This window comes from Eschrichtius robustus, chromosome 5, assembly GCF_028021215.1.
Source record: "Eschrichtius robustus isolate mEscRob2 chromosome 5, mEscRob2.pri, whole genome shotgun sequence".
In the NCBI taxonomy this organism is placed as follows: domain Eukaryota; kingdom Metazoa; phylum Chordata; class Mammalia; order Artiodactyla; family Eschrichtiidae; genus Eschrichtius; species Eschrichtius robustus.
In genome coordinates this window covers 28,256,022-28,277,388 of record NC_090828.1, presented here as the reverse complement: position 1 = coordinate 28,277,388, position 21,367 = coordinate 28,256,022, and the positions used below count along the sequence as shown (strand labels likewise).

At 38.5% G+C, this 21,367-nt stretch overlaps 1 protein-coding gene across 1 annotated transcript in view; it reads left to right on the top strand.

Moving 5' to 3' along the window:
• Nucleotides 1-373: 373 nt before the first annotated feature.
• PTH2R (parathyroid hormone 2 receptor) overlaps nucleotides 374-21,367 on the top strand; it is a 108,070-nt gene continuing 87,076 nt past the window's right edge. Inside the window, exon 1 of the mRNA XM_068543799.1 lies at nucleotides 374-848. Within this exon, the coding sequence (XP_068399900.1) occupies nucleotides 786-848 (63 nt within the window). The 5' untranslated portion in view covers nucleotides 374-785. The remainder of the gene's footprint in view (nucleotides 849-21,367) is intronic.

The window sequence follows — 21,367 nt, the reverse complement described above, 5'->3', positions numbered from 1 at the left end:
TTTTTTTAAATGCATGGATCCAAAAAATTTTCGACCCAGAGATTTCTGCTGGAGCAGAATCTCTCTCTCTCTCTCTCTCTCTCTTTCACTCACACACAGACGCACACACGCACGGACAGTATTATTACAGTGGTAAGGAGAAAGGCAACCAGAGAACTTTAGCGCTGTAGAGACTGCTGAGCCCAGAGCCCTGGATGGAGAATGCGCCTGGCCTCGGAAGCCTTTAACCACACTGCCAAAGTCTCGGTGGCTAGTGGTCAGCGCGCGTCTGGATAGGAGGGAACTTTCGGACACTCCCGACGACCCAGGGCGCCCCTAGAGACAGGGCGTTGGAACCTGGGACAGAGTGGAGGGAGGAAGAGACGGTGTGAGTCGGAGGTGGCGGCAGCAGCACTCTGGATCTGTCGCCCTCGGATCCACCGGGCTGCGGGACAGAGAGACTCGGAAGAGGAGCGCGAGCGCCTTCCCGCCGCTCCTGCAGCCACTCGGGGCGCGCACGGATCCACTGGGCGCTGGGGCCGCGAGTCAAGGCCGGGACTCGAGCAGCTCTCCCCGGAAGTAGCAACCAAAACGCGAGCCTCCGCGCGGCAGGACGGAGACCGAAACGCACGGGGCGCGGACAGCTTGGCTCCGGGCATTCCCCGACCAGTGGTCTCGAGCCCGACACCCCAGCTGCGCCGCGCTCCCGGCCACAAGTTTGCCTCGCGCCGGCCAAGTTGCGAGTGTGAAGCTTTCCCCGGGCTTCGGGAAGAGTGTCTCTGTTCCTCGCGCGGGCTGGCTCGGGTATGGCTGGGCCCCACCTGTGGGGGTGGCTGCTGCTCGGCGGCTGCCTCCTCGCCAGAGCCCAGGTAAGAGCTCCTGTCCCGCGGCACCTGCTTCCCGGAGCCTCCGGCCGGTGCTCAGCGTTAGGGCGGCCGAGACCAAGGCGCGCGCGGGCGCTGACGCTTACACATCCACGCACTAACACACTCAGAGACAGACAGACAGACACACACACACAAGTGCACCCGGCAAGGTTTGACAGGCATTTAGTGGAGCTGCAAAGATATGCTTTAGGTGAATGATGTCCTGGGGTGGGCACTGTTCCGACCAGCATCTTGGCATCTGCAAAGTAAGAGGATATTTATGAACAACGGGGTTCTGGATCAGGAGGGTGACGTTGAGAGGTGAAGAACTTTTCTTACTCTTAGACTCCTTGATCCCCGTTTAATTAATTCAAATTATTTTTTGTCTGCTGACAATTTACCGTCACTTTTGAGAACTTAGATTTCTAGGATTGTTTGTGACCACTGTCTGAAAGGATAATTGACTCTTCCTGTTACAGAAGCACGTATCATTAAAGCGAGGAGACTAGATAGAAAAATATATATAACTTGTTAAAGCTGAGTTGTTATGTTTAGACTAAATGGTAGTTGTCATTTTCGTACTTCTAATGTCGTTTAGAGGTTTTCTGGGTGATCTTTCACAATGGAGCCTTTCTAATGTGCAAGCCACAATTCATCCTCACATTTTTTTGAGTCAAATAAAATGTAGGGTTTACACTCAGCTTTTTAGATGAGCTAGAAAGAGATGCTTGCAGTGTAATGCAATTTAAGAGCCCTGTGACTTTAAATGGAAATCAACGTTATTTCTCTTTTCTGTTCGGAAGGGGGCGCACTTTGACCGTCAAATAAAGCCCCAAATTAGGTTTTTTTTTTTTTTTCTTTTTTTAAAAAATTCTTTCCCCATGAGAAAATTAAGGCATTAATTTATGTACTGGTTCTGTCTAAACGTAATACTATGTTCTTGGCTTTCAAATGGCCAGTTTAAATTTGTTATTCTAAACGTGCAGTTTTTTTTGTTTTTTTGTTTTTGTTTTTTAACCACATGGCTACATACATTAATAGAAATAGGTGCTCTCCTAAATACTGGGCTTTACCTAATATGACCAGGATATTTCAAGTGAACTTAATATGTTAAAAAAATCAAACGATGTGTGTTATACATTGACTAATAAGATGGTCAATGAATGCCTAAAAGTAGAGTATGCTCCAACCTGAAAAATTTCACCAAGATAACAGAAGGAATATGAATGAATGGAAAAACTCTAAGAATTTGGTGACAGTTACAGAGCTCGGGTGATCTCTAATGTATTTCCTGCATTTCTCTCTCATAAGATATTTGGATAATATGCTTGAAAACACCACTTCCTTGTATAAGGGACAAGTGACCTCTAGCCATTTATTTTATTCAGCGTTCCAGATTACTTTTTCTAAGGAAATAGAGAGACATTGTTTAGTACAACGAAGAAGAAAATCACTGTACGATTATGGGAAGAATATTTAGCTTTCAAAAAAACAATCAGGACATTGAACACTTTTTCTATAATTTTAAACCAAGGTTTCTCAACATTTTGGGCCATATTATTCTTTGTTATGGGGGCTGACTTGTACATTGTAGGACATTTAGCAGCATTCCTGTCCTCTCCACTAGAAACCCGTAGCAGCTCCCAACCCCTGCCTGGCTGTGGTAACCAAAAACGTCTCCAGATATTGCCAGACGTCCCTTGGGAGGCCAGATCGCCTCTGGTTAAGGCCCATTGCTTAAAACCCATTTCCATTTATGTTTATAGATTAAGAATTATGTGAAATGAGTTTGTGATAATACGTTACATTTTTGGCACTTTAAACAAAACCTGAAGGTTACATTAAAGTGATTTACGTTGACACACTGACACCTTCTTTGATCTTCAGTTTCTTCATTCCCAGCAAAGACATATATTAAAAAAATTAATATGTTGATAGAACAACAAAGGAAACTCATCCAAGCTGAATGAGCTTGTGTAGAATAAATGTTTACTATCTGGCAAACATTGGATTACATTACACAATAGGCAACATAGGCTAGTACTTGCAGTTGTTTTAAATATCCCTGTGGTTCTTGGTTGATGAAGATGCTGCGTTTGCCTCAGTGCACAGTTCAAAAGCCATGAGTTCATGCATCAGGCATCATTGAAGAGCCCAGCAATGCAGTTCCTAGAGTCAGCGTTTCACACGGTAATGAGGACAACTGTGTGAATATGTGTAGTATTTTCTTTACTGGAGGGTAAAACCTGAGAAAGGTAACGGGGTGGGGAAGCAGGACTGGACAAGGAGAGCCTCAGACGGGGCTGCAAACCTGACAAAGTCTTGGCCAGCCCCATGGAGAGCTCTGGGGCAAAGGTTGGCCATCATAGGCATCCCACATGGTGAAGAAATGGCCAGGTCCTGGTTCTTCCGCTGTGCTCAGTCATCGGCTAGGGTTTTTTGTATGATTGTTGACTGGGATCCAGAGCTGAGACAGATGCTTGAAAGCACTGCAGCTGGAGGCTGTCAGCCAACTGCACTCCTTCCAGACAGATAGCTGGTTCTTTCTAGAAGGACTGTCTCAGTGGTGCACCTCCATGGCTTTTCCCTCCCTTACAAAATTATCAAGGAACAACACCACTGGTTTTGCTGGGCTTGAGAATGGGCTGACGCCACATGATGCAGGCACCTTCTCCAGACTCCAGGGCTGCAGATCAGTGTGGCTCTCAGACAGTGTGTGAGAGGAAGTGAGTACAAATCCATCACCACAACTGGAAAAAATTCCCAGGAGCTCGTGACATACTGAGTGGAAGTACATCAGTTCCATAGAGGACCAGGTGTGAGCAGATGCCAACGCAGGGCAGGTTTCGTTTTCTAGTTATTACTCATTTTTGCCTGAGTGGAATCCCAGCACCACCGTGGACATTCTGGTACAGGGGAAGGAGCACTGGCCTGGGGACCCGGAAAGCTGCATTCAGATCCCTCCTCTGATAACATGCAACCTCCTCGGGCATGAAACTTGATCTCTCCATTCTTCCTTGGTGCAGTTAGGAGGATGGGCTTTACTGACCTTCTAGTGTGACGATTCAGGGTCTCCTGGAAAGTCAGAAATCTCTTACTGGGTGGGAAGAAAATGATGACCACATACCACATACTGTGTAAGCACTTTATTATTATTTCCTTTAATTCTCACAGTAACTTTATGAGCTAGGCACTGTAAATTGTTCACGCTTTATAAATGAGAAAATGGGGCTAAGAGATGTTATGTAGCTTTCTTGGGTCACACAGCTAACAAGTAGAGTGGCCATGAGTCACACAGGGTCTTCTGCTCCTGAACCCACCCCTCAGACTGGTGCCCTCATCGTGGAGATCAGCCGGGCACTGATTAGCTGGTTATGTATACACACATGCTCTTTCTCAGCAGTATCCATCCCTGGGTCTATTTCTCCAAGAATTTCTCACACAGGTCCATAATGGTTATTGCATAATTCTGTGGTGTTAGAGAGCTGGGAACAATCTGGGTGTTCAGTGGGGTATCAGGCAGCAATAAAAAGCAATGGATTCAATGTACACAAAGCAGCATGAATGAGATCCTTAAAATAGGCTGAGATACAGCACAGAAACAATGAGATGTATATTACCATTTACGTACATTCAAATACATGCACATAAAACAGCAATACATATTGTATCAACATATTTAGTTAATATTTTGTATATATATTTCACGTAAATGGTTGTGTATGGGAAGGTAGAGAAGGAGGAGTGGGGTATAGAGATACAAGGGGATAGATAATCAATCAATCAATCAATCAAATAAAGCAACATGCTGTATTGGAAATTGTGGTGATAATAAATGGAATTACCAACAAGCCATTATTGGTAGACTTAAGAATGAAGACATAGGGCTTTCCTGGTGGCACAGTGGTTAAGAATCCGCCTGCTAATGCAGGGGATTGGCAGGAACACGGGTTCAAGCCCTGGTCTGGGAAGATCCCACATGCTGCAGAGCAACTAAGCCCGTGTGCCACAACTACTGAGCCTGCGCTCTAGAGCCCACAAGCCACAACTACTGAGCCCACATGCTACAACTACTGAAGCCTGTGCGCCTAGAGTCTGTGCTCCGCAACAAGAGAAGCCACTGCAGTGAGAAGCCTGCGCACCACAAGGAAGAGTAGCCCCCGCTCGCCACAACTAGAGAAAGCCCACACACAGAATGAAGACCCAATGCAGCCAAAAATAAATAAATTAAATAAATAAATTTAAAAAAAAAGAATGAAGACTTAACTGGGTCATCGTAGCTTTTCCAAGGTGGTGAGCCGGGGGACTACCCTTAGCAAAATCAAACTGGAACTTGACTGCTCATTATATATTATTATATCGTGCTTATTTCCATAAGCACTATTTTTGTCAAAGATCCAATGGTTGGTTTGTTCTTCTTTCCTGTTGACAACTGGAACTTTTCCCATTTGTCTTCTAGTTATAGAGAAGCCTTGTATCCCTGAGGGGTAGACTTCTTGATGACTGCACTAATTCTGGGTAGTCTCTTCAGCCCCAGGGACCCAGAAGCAGCAAGATGGGAGGAGCCAGATGTGGCTTTTTCTTGGCAGTGTACAGTGAGTAGGTCTCATTTCCTCAGAGCTTCCTCAATTCTTTGTGAATAAAAGTAGAACATTTTCAACTAACTATACATGCCATTTATTCCCCTGTCTTGAGCATTGATTGGTTCTGTCATCTGCTAGAATCCATCTCCTTTCTTCCCCCCTGTTTAGTTTTTGCCTTTTCTGAGTTATTTCTTAAATCTTTAACAGCAGTGTGACTTTAGGCCATCCATTTCACCTCTTTGAGTTTCCATTTCCTCCATTCTAAAATGGGGGCAGGGGCTTCCCTGGTGACACAGTGGTTAAGAATCCGCCTGCCAATTCAGGGGACACGGGTTTGAGCCCTGGTCTGGGAATATCCTACATGCCGCGGAGCAACAAAGCCCGTGCGCTACAACTAGTGAGCCTGCGCTCTAGAGCCCACGAGCCACAACTACTGAGCCCACGTGCCACAACTACTGAAGCCCGCACACCTACAGCTGGTGCTCCACAACAAGGGAAGCCACTGCTCCGCAACAAGGGAAGCCACCGCAATGAGAAGCCCGTGCACCGCAACAAAGAGTAGCCCCTGCTTGCCACAACTACAGAAAGCCTGCGCGCAGCAGCAAAGACCCAACTCAGCCAAAAATAAATAATAAAATGGGGGCAATAATGACATTTATCTCATAGAATGTGAGAGTATTAAAATTAAAAACATATAAACAACAAAAGCCTTAAGGTGTCTGATAATGAAAATGTCACCTCTTTCCTTCTATCAGCCAATTAGTAAAGAGCTTTTTAATGGAATGATTATGAGGTTGAGATAATTTCTAAACAAGACTGGGGGTAAGTGAAGGCTTTTAAAAGGTGTGTGTGTGTGTGTGTGTATGTGAATTTTGAAAGGCTATCCCCTCTGCCTGCAACACTCTTCCTTCTATTCCTTATGCTTTCTTTTTCAGAACCCAGCTCCTTCAGATAGCAATAGGACATTTTATTCATAATGCTGATAGATGTTATAGTTTGCCATTTATTAATATGAGTCCTTGATTAACACCTATCTCCTCCTTTGAAGAAGTCGTTCTGAAGACAGTACAGCTAATCATAAGGCAGTTGCAGCAGTCTTATAATCACTGGTGTGTCCTTGTAGAAGTGGAGATGCAGGGAGGCAGACGGATTCGAGAGGTAGAAGGTACATTCAACTGAAGGAAGAGTGGGTTGGGGCAGGTATCATCGATGAGTTAGATTTTTAGATAAGCTGAGTTGGTGGAGCCTGTGAGATATTTAGGAGATGGTTGGATATTGGATTATGGAGTTTAAGAGAAGCTCTGGATTTAGCATCATTCCATTTTAAATAGGGAGTACTTGAAACCATATGAAAGAATGATATTCTCAGTGAGAGTATAGTGGAATTAAAAGGGTTGGCTAACTAGTTTGAAAAAAGACATGCAGATTGGTTTTCTATAAGATTACCCCTGAATTGTAAATTCACAGGGGAAAAGGGGCTAATAAGCAACTTGGAACCCTCTGTGACAATTAGCATGGTGCATTTGGGTGGTAGGTTCTCCGTAAATGTTTGATTAAGGTAATTTGTATTTCTTTTATTCATCTTCTTTGATCCCACTTGGAACTCAAGTCTCTGATCATTTACTCCAGTTTTAATTGAAAAAATGTCATTCTATTCTAAGGATCAGAGATGACTGCCCTGGGTACAAATGATGCAGTGGAACCTATATCTGGTCACAAAGATGGAGGAAAGAGAGCTGCTGGTAAAGCAACCCTGAGGGAGTTGGGTGCTTCCAGAGATCTCTTGTCTTAATAACTGACAAACTAGCAGGCTAAATGTTGAGCTTGCTAGTTAGTCCACTGGATGATAGAATTTTATCGACTCTCAAAGAAAGTAAATCATAGCTTTCTGGAGGAAGAGGGAACTACACAAAGTGGTCAAGATTATGGACGTTCTGATCGGAACTGAATTTGGAATCTGTGTTTCCTATTCTCATGCTATTACTTATCTCAAAAACTCAGTTTCTTCATCCCAAAAAATGGGATAAAAAAAGGAAAAAAATGGGACGACCTAATGCCAGTTATTTTTTTTTTTTGACGTGTATTACATGAAAACCTCAGGAGAAGCATTTAATGTAGTGCCTGTCACAGAGTTTGCTCACTGTACGTGTCAGCCATCACTGTTGTCGTCATCATCATTACCATAATTTCTATCACATTTTAAATTAGTTATTGTTGGTATAGAGAATCTCTATTATTTTTATTTATTGATTCATACCTATGAAGTTTATTCCTGAACAGTAACAATTTTCTCCAATATCTGTATCTGTTCTTTCTTTCTTTATTTTAGAGATAACTTTTATTTACAATAATAACATTAATAACAAACAGTTACTGAGCACTTCATCTGTGACTGTGTTTTACCATCATATTATTTATCTCTGATTATAGCCCAATAGTGTAGATTTTATTTTGTTCACTTTGTATAGATCAAGAAAAGAACTGAAGGACAGAACCTGTCTACTACATTGCTCAAGGTCATACAGCCAGTAGATGGTAAAATGGAACTCAAATTCTGGCTGCTTTAGTTAACTTGGTTTATTCCTTGCAGGGAGGATTTTTAAAATTGTTTTTGAGAACTAGTATTTCATGAATTTCTAGAAGGTACATCTTTTTTGTTTTGAATACTTTATTTTATTTTTTTGTAATTTTTATTGGGGTATAGTTGATTTACAATGTTGTCTTAGTTTCAGGTGTACAGAAAAATGAGTCTGTTATACATATACATATATCCACTCTTTTTTAGATTCTTTTCCCATATAGGCCATTACAGAGTATTGAGTAGAGTTCCCTGTGCTATACAGTAGGTCCTTGTTAGTTATCTATTTTATACATAGTAGTGTGTATGTGTCAATCCCAATCTTCCAATTTATCCCTCCCCCCTTTACCCCTTGGTAACCATAAGTTTATTTTCTACATCTGTAACTCTGTTTCTATTTTGTAGATAAGTTTATTTGTAGCCTTTATCTGTTATTTCTTCTTATCTTTTTTCTTACGTTACATTAGCTAGAAATTCCGTATAAAGTTGAATGATAACAGTAATTATTGTGGGCATCTTATCTTGCTTATTACTTCAGTGGGATGCTTCTAAAGATTTATCATTAAGTATGATAGTTGCTCTAGGTTTTTAATAGAAGTAACATCATTGCTAATTTTGTTAAGTTGTTAAATGTAAGGCTAGTATAGAACTTTTGAATGACAACATGTAATTTTTAAGTCACAAATGATATGTTATTTCTTTAAAAAATGTCATATTCGTTGTATTGAGCTCCTGTCACAGATATTGGACTACTTGAGGGCAGGAACTGATTCTTAATCACTTTTCTAGAGTGAATGGTACCAGTAGATGCTCATTAAATATTGGTAAGTGTTTTCATAATCATAGGTAGTAGGGCTATTATATATTGCTTCTTAAATTAGCAACTAAGTCAAATACTTTTGTTATTATGAGATATAGGATAACAAATTCAAATGTCTAGCAAACGAACAAAAATGTTGTTTAATACTATTTGGCCAACTTTTCAGTCCCTTGTCTGCCCTCTCTCAAGAATTTGCCTGGATTCTTTCCCCTGTATGCATCACCAAGTTAATTTCCAGTTTGTCCTCTAGATATCAGCTCATGTGTACCTTATTCAGGAAAGCCTGGCTTACCCAGTAAGGCAAAATGTCCTTACAATAAGCTCTCAGAACACTGTATATCTTACTTTCTCTTGTAGCGGTTTTCAGAGTTGTAACTTAACATTTTCTGTGATCATGGTGTAATTACTCTTTCTCCTTTACTAGACTGTAATTTTCATGAAGGCAAAGGCTGTACTTGTTTTTGCTCCTTTTTATCCCAAATGGCCAGCACAGAGCAAGAAATCATAAACACCACTTGAATAAATGAACATTTAGTCAAGTAAAATAAACATTTCTCTGTAATAAAATGTAGTTCCCAAGTTTTCTTGGTCCTGCAGAGATTATGAATATTTTGGTTGATTGAAATGGCATTAATTATACATTAATAAATTGTGTTCTGATTTTAAATAAAAAAAATACTATTTGGCCAAATATTTATATGAGAAGATTGGAAGAAACTTATGTGTATAATTAAGGTAATTAAGGTAAAACTGCCTCTCTTATGAAACCATTTACATCAAATTGCAAACTGGCTGAAATTTCCTAGATGAGAATAGTTTATACTGCTTGTCACTTTCCTTACTTTTATAATCACATTAGTTCTGTTTTCCATGATAAAAATTTTCTCAGTTATTTTTTAAAATACATTTTTTTTCTGACAGCAGAGATTGTATTTAACAATGCAATTTTGTGGCCATGAGATATGCCTAAGCTTGAATATTCTTCTGCTTACACTGAAAGAGAATCTGCCTTTAGCAAGCCACTCATGCATGTAATGAGTACCAAGGAGGGACTTCTCTCAGCATATATTCTGGCATCTCATTTGCTAGATGAATAAAGTCTGTAAGACACAATATTCAGAAGCTTTTGGTAGTTATCTAAGCAAAATTTAAGCACAATTTCATGTTGATTAATTGAGCTTAGAGATATCTAAAAACTGGAAGAAATCTTGAGTAGATACGTGGGGCTTTCCTGCATCCTCAAGAATGCCTTTTAAAATCATTCCAAAAGACACAGCATATTTCTATTTCCCATCAGATTGGTAATATTTAGTTATAACATTTTGTTTGTGAGTCTATTGCATTTCTTACCACTCATGGTTATAGTGTAGTCTGAGAGCCATATTGTACCTCTTGACCCACCCCCAGGCAAGATCCATGGCTTGAATTTCTTTTATGTCTACCTTTTGCCATAGTATCTTGCCCTTGGGAGGATTCAACGAATACCGTTGAAATAAATACTCTCAACACTCCTCACTGCTAAACCAGCACAATCAGTGTAGAATGAGTAGATGACTGGCCGAAGGCTTTTCTGTGAATTTGAGGAGCTGCCCCCAATTAAAATTCTTTTTCCCTAGGACTTCTCATTTTTAATTCAATAAAATTGCACTGCATTACTAAGTATTATGTTCATTGTGCAGGTTTCGAAAGTGGTTAAGAGATGGCTCTGTTCTCCAAGGAGCTTTCACTCTACAGGAGGAGACAAGATTGCCAGTAATGCAAAAAGGAGCTCTTGGCCTCTGCTCTTGACTTCTGTCTCCCCTCCCTGCAGGATCTGTTCCTTTTCCTTCTTTCTAATATATCTTGTCTGTCTTTGACTTCCACATTTTTGCAGTGTGAATGGTAGATACTCAACTAGAGCTGGGAAAACCTCTGCCAAAGGTTTCTCATGTTCAGCCTTTTTTTTTTCTTTTTCTTTTTACTTCACTAAATTTATTTTGGTCGAATATATTTAGAATGTAATAAAAGTATAGGCTTGGTGATAATAGCAGTAGTAATAGTTAACATTTATACAGTGTTCACTATATAAAGGCACTTAATTAGGCATCTCTATGCATTATTTTCTTTAATCCTCACAACAATCTTATGAGGAAGGTAATGGGCATTTTTATTGCCTCTCCAAAATCCACTCCATTTCTTACCAATTTTGTGGCAAACAAGGACAAGTGGTAGAGTAAGTGAAAAAAAAAATGCAGAACTGAAAATCCCTGCCCTCATGAATTTTACGTTCTCCCATTCTCCTGAAGCCTGCTCTACCTGTGTGGTCAGATATGTGCACCAGGAAATTTCCTTATGTTATCTAGTTAAGCATATTGTTGGCCCAGTCTTACGCTGAAATTACATAAGATCTGTGCTTTAATTCTGTAGATATGGGAAAACAAAGAATACCTTACCAAAAAAAAAAAGAATACCTTACCTATTGAACGTCTTCTCACTAAAATTTCAGCCATGCTAGATGACTAAGTTCTAGAGGTTGGCTGTTCAACACAAGGCCCATGGTTAACAATACAGTGCACTTTTTTTTCCCCCTTAGTTTTCTTAGTTTTTCTTAGTTTTTTTTTTCTTGGCACTTAGTGCCCTTAAGATTTGTTTAGAGGGTAGATCTCATGTTAACTGTTCTTACTACAAAAAACCGAAAACTAGCAAAAGGGTCAAAAGTACACTTTGGGAGATGTTGGCTACATCTTTTATTTTGATCATGGTGATGGTACTATGAGTATTTGCACATGTCCAGACTCATCAAATTGCACACATTAAATATGTGCAACTCTTTGTATATCAATTATACCTCAAAAAAGCTGTCTAAAAAAAAGGTATCCTATCTAATTAAAAAAAAAAAACCGAAACAAAAAAACCCATAAATTTTTATTCATGACAGTTCCAATCGGCAAGTATTGATACTTTGATGGTCTCTCATGTGCCAGACAATGTGATAGTCACTGGAAATATAAATATAGTGAAATACATGCTCACGTTTTCAAGCAGAGCATGTTCAGCATTTTTGTAAATGTTTCTAAATTTGAGTTAATGTTTAAACCAGCCTTTGAGTGATGATGGTTCCTTTGGGAGAGGAAATCAACTTGACAAAACACCTTATTGTTGAATTGCAGCCTCTTGTGTCTCTCCCCCTAGTCTCTCCAAGGTTTGTGTCCCAAGTTACCCGGATCTCTCACAATCTTATCAAATATAGCACCCCCTTTTTGCCCTTAGTGGGTTAAGTTTTGTTGGTTCAAAACCTCAGGAGCTCCCCGGGTAAAATGTGAAACTGGCTCCTGTACACGGAGGACAAGGAGAGATGGAAGAAAGAGGCAGACCACTCCACATTGGTAGGTGGCAGGTTTAATAAGCAAGCGGACTTAATATGAAGCTTGTCTTGGGCAGCAGCAAGATGAGTAGATCTCCACACTCACCTGCCACCATCTTATAAGTTGATATAGAGGCCTTACCTGGGTTCAGTCACGTGTACCATCCAGATGGTCTCAACAACATGTTCTCTCAAGGCTGCGTCCTTGAAAACAGCTCTCACTGTGGGAACAGTGGACAGAGTGTGCATTCCAAGGGCAGCAGAGGGGGTGAGGAGCCTCTGATTGCCTGGGTCCAGCTCTCAGCTCTACCTGTGGTCACGTCCTCTCGATGACCTCCCCCAACATTTTTACTTTAGCTACAGTAAGACCATAGACTTTAACTTCTTACTCGTTCAGAATCCCTTTATCATTCCCAATCTATTAACTAAACTGCTCAATACAGCCTACTTTTTCCTCCTTTTTTCTCCTATTATTCACTCAGCTATCTAAGAACTGTTACATCTTGGCCTCCTCTTTTTCATTCATAAAACTAGCTGTTGTCTGATGGAAAACTAGCTGTTTCTGATATCATTATATCAGAAATTAGGGAAACCAAAGTTTTATTCACACCTTTTTTGAGAGGCCTTAGAACATTGTTTAATTTACAAGTTCTCATTGTAATTTTTCTTTATTCACGTAATAAATGTGCACAATTTTTATAGCTAATGAGTGCACAGTGTTTCTACTATGTGAAACTTTACCTTATAGTTTGTTGACCTATTAATGGTGATTTTACTTCATTGCTTTTGCTCAAAATTATTCTCTTCACTGCTGATGATATAATACCAAACATGTTAATTTTCCAAGCCACTACTCTTTCCCAGGATCCTACAACTGTGCCACATGACAGATGTGTTGCCTGGGGTGGTAACACTAGTTATAAATGGAATATTGGACACTACAGTTTGGCCTGTAGCCTGATTTTTCTGTAACTCAAATTCTGGTTGCCTACTGCCTGAAGGAAATGATCTTCTTGATGATTTGTTATGTCCCCACAAAGGTCAACACTGTGTGTGTGTGTGGAGTGGCTTATTTGTTTATTATTTTATTTTATTCTTTTTTATATTATATAATGTGATTTGAAAAAAGGTGTACAACTTGATGATTTAATATCTCTATATATCGTGAAATGATTACCACTGTCAAGTAATCCATTCATCACCTCACATAGTTATCTTGTGTGTGTGTGTGATGAGACCACTTAAGATCTACTCTTAGTGGGAATTCCCTGGCGATCCAGTGGTTAGGACTTCTGGGTTCAGTCCCTGGTCGGGGAACTAAGATCCACAAGCTGTGCAGTGTGGCAAAAACAAACAAACAAAAACTACGCTCTTAGCAAAATTCAAGTATACATACAGTATTGTTAACTCTAGTCACCATGCTCTAGGTTAGATCCCCAGAGCTTATTCATCCTATAACTGGAAATTTGTACCCTTTGACCAGCATCTCCCCATTTCCCCCACCCCACAGTCCCTGGTAACCACCATTCTAGTCTCTGGTTCCATGAGTTTGACTTTTTAGGTTCCACATATAAGTGAGATTATATACTATTTGTCTTTCTGTCAACACAGTTTTGATAGTGCTAATTATTGTCTGCTTTCCTTTCCACATGAGATGGACTCTGTCATAGTGCAGCACATTATCGAACAGGCTTGAATGACAGAATCAGTCCTGTGTGAGAACATTTCCTTGGGAGACAGGAAACTTGGCTTTTAGTGCACATTTTACTATAACTGAGCTGGGTGACCATAGATAAGTGACTAAACTCTGGGTTTTATTTTTTATTTTTAAAGAGTAGAAGGTTTTGATCTTTAATATATTAGGGATTCAGACTTCTTCAAATTATCAATATAGTTTTAGCTTTTAGAAAGAACTTCATTGAAATTTGTATGTAAACATAATAAGAATCGAAGACAAAAACTGCCTACATTCTCATTTAGTCTTTGTCTATGCACATATTCAATGAATACATACTTTCAGTTATGTTATAAATGAAACTTTATATGTTAATTTTTCACTTGACATATAGTACATATTTTTCCAAAAAATGACTTTTTTTTTTCAGTTTGACACACACTTTTCCTCCTTCTGTCCTCTCACCACCGTTCCACCGTCCCCATCGCACTCAGGTAATATGTGTCCTTCCACCTTTTTCTGCATAACTCATTTGATTGTATAAAATATAAACATACATGTAGGGGTGAAATAGCATTTTGTTGATGGTTTCCTTTGCTGTACAGAAGCTTTTTAGTTTGATGTAGTCCTACTTGTTTATTTTTGCTTTTGTTGCCTTTGTTTTTGGTGTCAAATTAAAAAAAAACAAAAGAAACAAACAAACAAAAAAACACCTGCCAAGACTGATGTAAAGGAACTGACTTTGTATGTTTTCTTCTAGGAATTTTATGGTTTCAGGTCTTGCCTTCAAGACTTTAATCCATTTTGAGTTTATTTTTGTATATGGTGTAAGATAGTGGTCCATTTTCATTCTTTTGCATGTCCAGTTTTCCCAACACCATTTGTCGAGGAGACTATCCTTGAAAATTAGTTGACCATATATGTGTGGGTTTATTTCTGGGCTCTCTGTTCTGTTCCATTGATCTTGTGTCTGTTTTTCTGCCAGTACCATACGTTTTTCATTACCATAACTTTGTAATATAGTTTTAGATCAGGAAGTGTGATGCCTCCAACTTTGTACTTCTTTCTTGAGACGGGTTTGGCTATTCAGGGTCTTTTGTGATTCCATACAAATTTTAGAAAATTTTTTTCTATTTCTGTGAAAAATGCCATTGAAATTTTGATAGGGATTGCATTGAATCTGTAGATTATTTGGGTAGTATGGACATTTTAACAATATTAATTCTTCTAACCCATGAACATGAAATATCATTCCATTTATATGTGTTTTCTTCAATGTCTTTCATTAATATCTTATAGTTTTCAGTGTAGAGGTTTTTCACATCCTTTGTTAAATTTATTCCTAAGTATTTTATTATTTTTGATGCAATTGTAAATGAGATTTAAAAAATTTTTTCTTTCTGATAATCCATTATTAGTGTATAGAAATGCAACAGATTTTTGTATATTAATTTTGTATCCTACAACTTTACTGAATTTGTTTATTAATTCTAACAGGTTTTTTGGTGGAGTCATTAGGGTTTGCTATATATAATGTCATTTGAAAATAGAGACAGTTTTACTTCTTCCTTTCTGATTTGTATGCCTTTTGTTTCTTTTTCTTTCCTAATTGCTCTGACTAGGAATTCCAGTAGTATGTTGAATAAAAGTGGCAAGAGTGGCCATTCTTGACCTTAGAGGAAGAACTTTCAGCTTTTCACCTTTGTTTTGTTTTGTTTTCGTTTTAGCAAGTAATTAGGTTTATTTTTTTCAGGTTTCTATTGACTTTATTTTAAAAAATTTTTATTTTGTATTGGAGCATAGTTGATTAAAAATGTTGTGTTAGTTTCAGGTGTACAGCAAAGTGATTCAGTTATACATAAACATGTATCTGTTCTTTTTCAAATTCTTTTCCCATTTAGGTTATCACAGAATATTGAGCAGCGTTCCCTGTGTTATACAGTAGGTTCTTATTGGTTATCTATTTTAAATATACCAGTTTTTCACCTTTGGGTATAATGTTAGCTGTGGGCTTGTCCTATATGGTCTTTATTATGTTGAGGTACATTCCCTCTGTACCCATTTTGTTTAGAGTTTTTGTCATGAATTGATGTTGAATTTTGTCAAATGCTTTTTCTGAATCTATTGAGATGATCACATATGACTTTTGTCCTTCATTTTGTTAGTGTGGTGTATCTCATTGATTGATTTGCAGATACTGAACCATCCTTGCATCCTTGGAATAAATCCTTTGATCGTGATGTATGATCCTTTTAATATATTGTTTAATTCAGTTTGCTAATATTTTGTTGAGGATATTTACATATATGTTCATCAAGGATATAGGCCTGTAATTTTCTTGTCTTGTAGTGTTCTTATCTAGTTTTGGTGTAAGGGTAATGCTGGTCTCGTAAAACGAGTTTGGAAGTACTTCTTCATCTTCTATTTTTTGGAAGAGTTTGAGAAGGATTGGTATTAATTTTTCTTTAAATGCTTGGTAGAAGCCACCTAGTCCTGGCCTATTGTTCATTGGGAGGTTTTTATTATGATTCAATCTCCTTACTAAAATTGGTCATTTCAGATTTTCTATTTCTTCCTAATCCAGTACTGGTCAGTTGTATGTTTCTAGGAACTTATCCATTCCTTCTAGGCTGTTTAATTTGTTGGCATATAACTGTTCATCATTTAAGTGTAGTTCCAATCAAAGCCAAGAAATTTTCTTTTCCTAATTGGACTAAAACTTAATCTTTAGAAATTAATATGGAAAAATTGAATAAATAAGGGACACTTGCTCAACTAGCTGTTAAAGCTTATGTATGGCAGAAATAAATACTTGGGTGTAGATAAAACTTGAGAGAGGGTAAAAGTGTACTAATTTCCTCATTTTTCAGAAAGGTTAAGGTCAAAGGGCTAACTAAACATGTACCCTGGAAACTTAATCAGGAAGAAAGTTAAATGTTAGAATTGTATAGTGGTAAATCCAAGATTAAAAAAATACCAAAGAGAAAGGTATAATTTACAATAAATACATAACTGATATACAATTGTATATGACTAATAACATAGTACTAATATTTAAAGACAAGTAAAGGACAAATACAATTAAAATATTGGCAAAAATTTGATCACTTTGTAACAGATGATAGTAAGAATGGCCATTAAACACACAAAATTTAAATTAAAATCACAACAGGATACCATTCATACCCTCTAGAATGGCTATAATCAAAAAGTCTAATAACAATGTAAAATACTGGGGAGGATGTATACTACGTGAAGTCTCATACATTTCTAGTGGCAGTGTAAAATGGTATAATCACTTTTGAAATATTTTGGCAGATTCTAACAAAGTTAAACATATACATTCACTATTCCCTAGCAATTCCACTCATACATTTTCCAAAGAGAAATCAAAACTATGTCCAACAAAATGTACAAGAAAGTTTAGAACAGCCTTATTTATAGTAGCCAACAAGTGTAGTTGTAGTATATTTATAGAGTATAACTCAGACATAAAAACTAACAATCCATGCAACGACATGGATGAATCTCAAAAACAGTTGCTATGCAAAAGAAGACAGATGTTAAAAAATACATACTATAAGATTATATTTATATAAAATCCAAGAATAGATAAAAATGATCTGTAGTGAAAGTAGTTGCTTGGGGCTGGGGATGGGAGTGGGAATGGGTAAGAGAGGAACTGAATTGAAAGGGGCACAAGAGAACTTTCTGGAGTGTTGGAAATGTGTATAAAATTGTGAACGCTTAAACTGAAGACCTAAGGATTTTATTGTTAATTAATTAATTAATTATTTGACATGTTATTCGTATCTCAATAAAAAATTCAAAAGGCAGCTACAAATTAACTGAGAATTTTTCACATATTTCACATACATTATCTCATTCATTTAATTCATAGAACAAGATTTGGAACAACTATTTTTCCAGTTTTACAAATGAGATAACTCAAGTTCAAAAAAGTGAACAAATATCCCTAAAGTTTATACCTAATAAGAATTCACATCCAGATCTGCTTGATATTAAAGCACCTGTTCTTAGTTATGATGTCATTCTGTTTTCCAATATCTGGAAGAGGAAATCTACCAGTCTTTTTCACAGAACCTAGGCACTGCTCTGAATAATGATTGTTATAGTCATTAAACTAAACAATTCACTAAAAGCTATTATATGCATTTAAAAACTCTTTATTTTGAGAAAATTATAGATTCACATGCCATGTAAGAAATAATACAGAGAGATCGGTTCAAGATGGCAGAGTAGAAAGATGTGCTCTCACTCCCTCTTGGAAGAGCACTGGGGTCACAGCTAACTGCTGAACAGTCATCAACAGGAGGACACTGGAACTCACCAAAAAGGATACCCCACATCCAAAGACAAAGGAGAAGCCACAATGAGACAGTAGGAGGGGTGCAATCACAATAAAATCAAATCCCATAACTGCTGGGTGGGTGACTCACAAACTGGAGAACACTTATACCACAGAAGTCCACCCACTGTAGTGAAGGTTCTGAGCCCCACGTCAGGTTTCCCAACCTGGGGGTCCAGCAACGGGAGGAGGAATTCCCAAAGAATCAGACTTTGAAGGCTAGTGGGATTTGATTGCAGGACTTTGACAGGACTGGGGGAAACAGAGACACCATTCTTGGAGGGCACACACAAAGTACTGTGTGCATCTGGACCCAGGGGAAGGAGCAGTGACCCCATAGGAGACTGAACCAGACCTACCTGCTAGTGTTGGAGGGTCTCCTGCGGAGGCTGTGCGGGGGGTGGCTGTGTCTCACTGTGAGGATGAGGACGCTGGCAGTGGAAGTTCTGGGAAGTACTCCTTGGCGTGAGCCCTCCAGGAGTCCGCCATTAGCCCCACCAAAGAGCCTGGGTAGGCTCCAGTGTTGGGTCGCCTCAGGCCAAACAACCAACAGGGAAGGAACCCAGCCCCACCCATCAGCAGACAAGGGAATTAAAGTTTTACTGAGCTCTGCCCACCAGAGCACCAACCAGCTCTACCCACCACCAGTCCCTCCCATCAGGAAACTTGCGCAAGCCTCTTAGATAGCCTCATCCACCAGAGGGCAGACAGCAGAAGCAAGAAAAACTACAATCCTGCAGCCTGTGAAACAAAAACCACATTCACAGAAAGATAGACAAGATGAAAAGGCAGAGGGCTATGTACCAAATGAAGGAACAAAATAAAACCCCAGAAAAACTACTAAATGAAGTGGAGATAGGCAACCTTCCAGAAAAAGAATTCAGAATAATGAGAGTGAAGATGATCCAGGACCTCAGAAAAAGAATGGAGGCAAAGATTGAGAAGATGCAAGAAATGTTTAAAAAAGATCTAGAAGAATTAAAGAACAAACAAACAGAGATGAACAATACAATAACTGAAATGAAAAATACACTAGAAGGAATCAATAGCAGAATAACTGAGGCAGAAGAATGGATAAGTGACCTGGAAGACAGAATGGTGGAATTCACTGCGGCGGAACAGAATAAAGAAAAAAGAATGAACAGAAATGAATACAGCCTAAGAGACCTCTGGGACGACATTAAACACCACAACATTTGCATTTTAGGGGTCCCAGAAGGAGAAGAGAGAGAGGACCCGAGAAAATATTTGAAGAGATTATAGTTGAAAACTTTCTTAACATGGGAAAGGAAATAGCCACCCAAGTCCAGGAAGCACAGAGAGTCCCATACAGGATAAACCCAAGGAGAAACACGCCGAGACACATAGTAATCAAATTGGCAAAAATTAAAGACAAAGAAAAATGATTGAAAGCAGCAAGGGAAAAATGACAAATAACATACAAGGGAACTCCCATAAGGTTAACAGCTGATTTCTCAGCAGAAACTCTACAAGCCAGAAGGGAGTGGCATGATATAATTAAAGTGATGAAACAGAAGAACCTACAACCAAGATTACTCTACCTGGCAAGGATCTCATTCAGATTCGATGGAGAAATTAAAACCTTTACAGACAAGCAAAAGCTGAGATAATTGAGCACCACCAAACCAGCTCTACAAGAAATGCTAAAGGAACTTCTCTAAGTGGGAAACACAAGAGAAGAAAAGGACCTACAAAAACAAAGCCAAAACAATTAAGAAAATGGTCATAGGAACATACATATCGATAATTACCTTAAACATGAATGGATTAAATGCTCCAACCAAAAGACAGGCTCGCTGAATGGATACAAAAATAAGACCCATATATATGCTGTGTACAAGAGACCCACTTCAGATCTAGGGACACATACAGACTGAAAGTGAGGGGATGGAAAAAGATATTCCATGCAAATGGAAATCAAAAGAAAGCTTAAGTAGCAATACCCATATCAGATAAAATAGACTTTAAAATAAAGAATGTTAAAAGAGGCAAGGAAGGACATTACATAATGATCCAGGGATCAATCCAAGAAGAAGATATAACAATTATAAATATATATGCACCCAACATAGGAGCACCTCAATACATAAGGCAACTGCTAACAGCTATAAAAGAGGAAATCGACAGTAACACAATAATAGTAGGGGACTTTAACACCTCACTTACACCAGTGGACAGATCATCCAAACAGAAAATTAATAAGAAAACACAAGCTTTAAATAACACAATAGACCGGATAGATTTAATTGATATTTATAGGACATTCCATCCAAAAACAGCAGATTACACTTTCTTCTCAAGTGTGCATGGAACATTCTCCAGGATAGATCACATCTTGTGTCACAAATCAAGCCTCAGTGAATTTAAAAAAATTGAAATCATATCAAGCATCTTTTCGGATCACAACGTATGAGATTAGAAATCAATTACAGGGGAAAAAAAAGTAAAACACACAAACACATGGAGGCTAAACAATATGTTACTAAATAACCAAGAGATCACTGAAGAAATCAGAGAGGAAATCAGAAAATACCTAGAGACAAATGACAATGAAAACACGATGATCCAAAACCTATAGGATGCAGCAAAAGCAGTTCTAAGAGGGAAGTTTACAGCAATACAAGCCTACCTCAAGAAATAAGCAAAATCTCAAATAAACAATCTAACCTTACACCTAAAGGATCTAGAGAAAGAAGAACAAACAAAACCCAAAGTTAACAGAAGGAAAGAAATCATAAAGATCAGAGCAGAAATAAATGAAATAGAAACAAAGAAAACAATAGCAAAGATCAATAAAACTAAAAGCTGGTTCTTTGAGGAGATAAACAAAATTGATAAACCGTTAGCCAGACTCATCAAGAAAAAAAGGGAGAGGACTCAAATCAATAAAATTAGAAATGAAAAAGGAAAAGTTACAACATACACCGCAGAAATACAAAGCATCCTAAGAGACTACTACAAGCAACTCTATGCCAATAAAATGGACAATCTGTAAGAAATGGACAAATTCTTAGAGGGGTATAACCTTCCAAGACTGAACCAGGAAGAAATAGAAAATATGGACAGACCAATCACAAGTAATGAAATTGAAACTGTGATTAAAAATCTCCAACAAACAAAAGTCCAGGGCCAG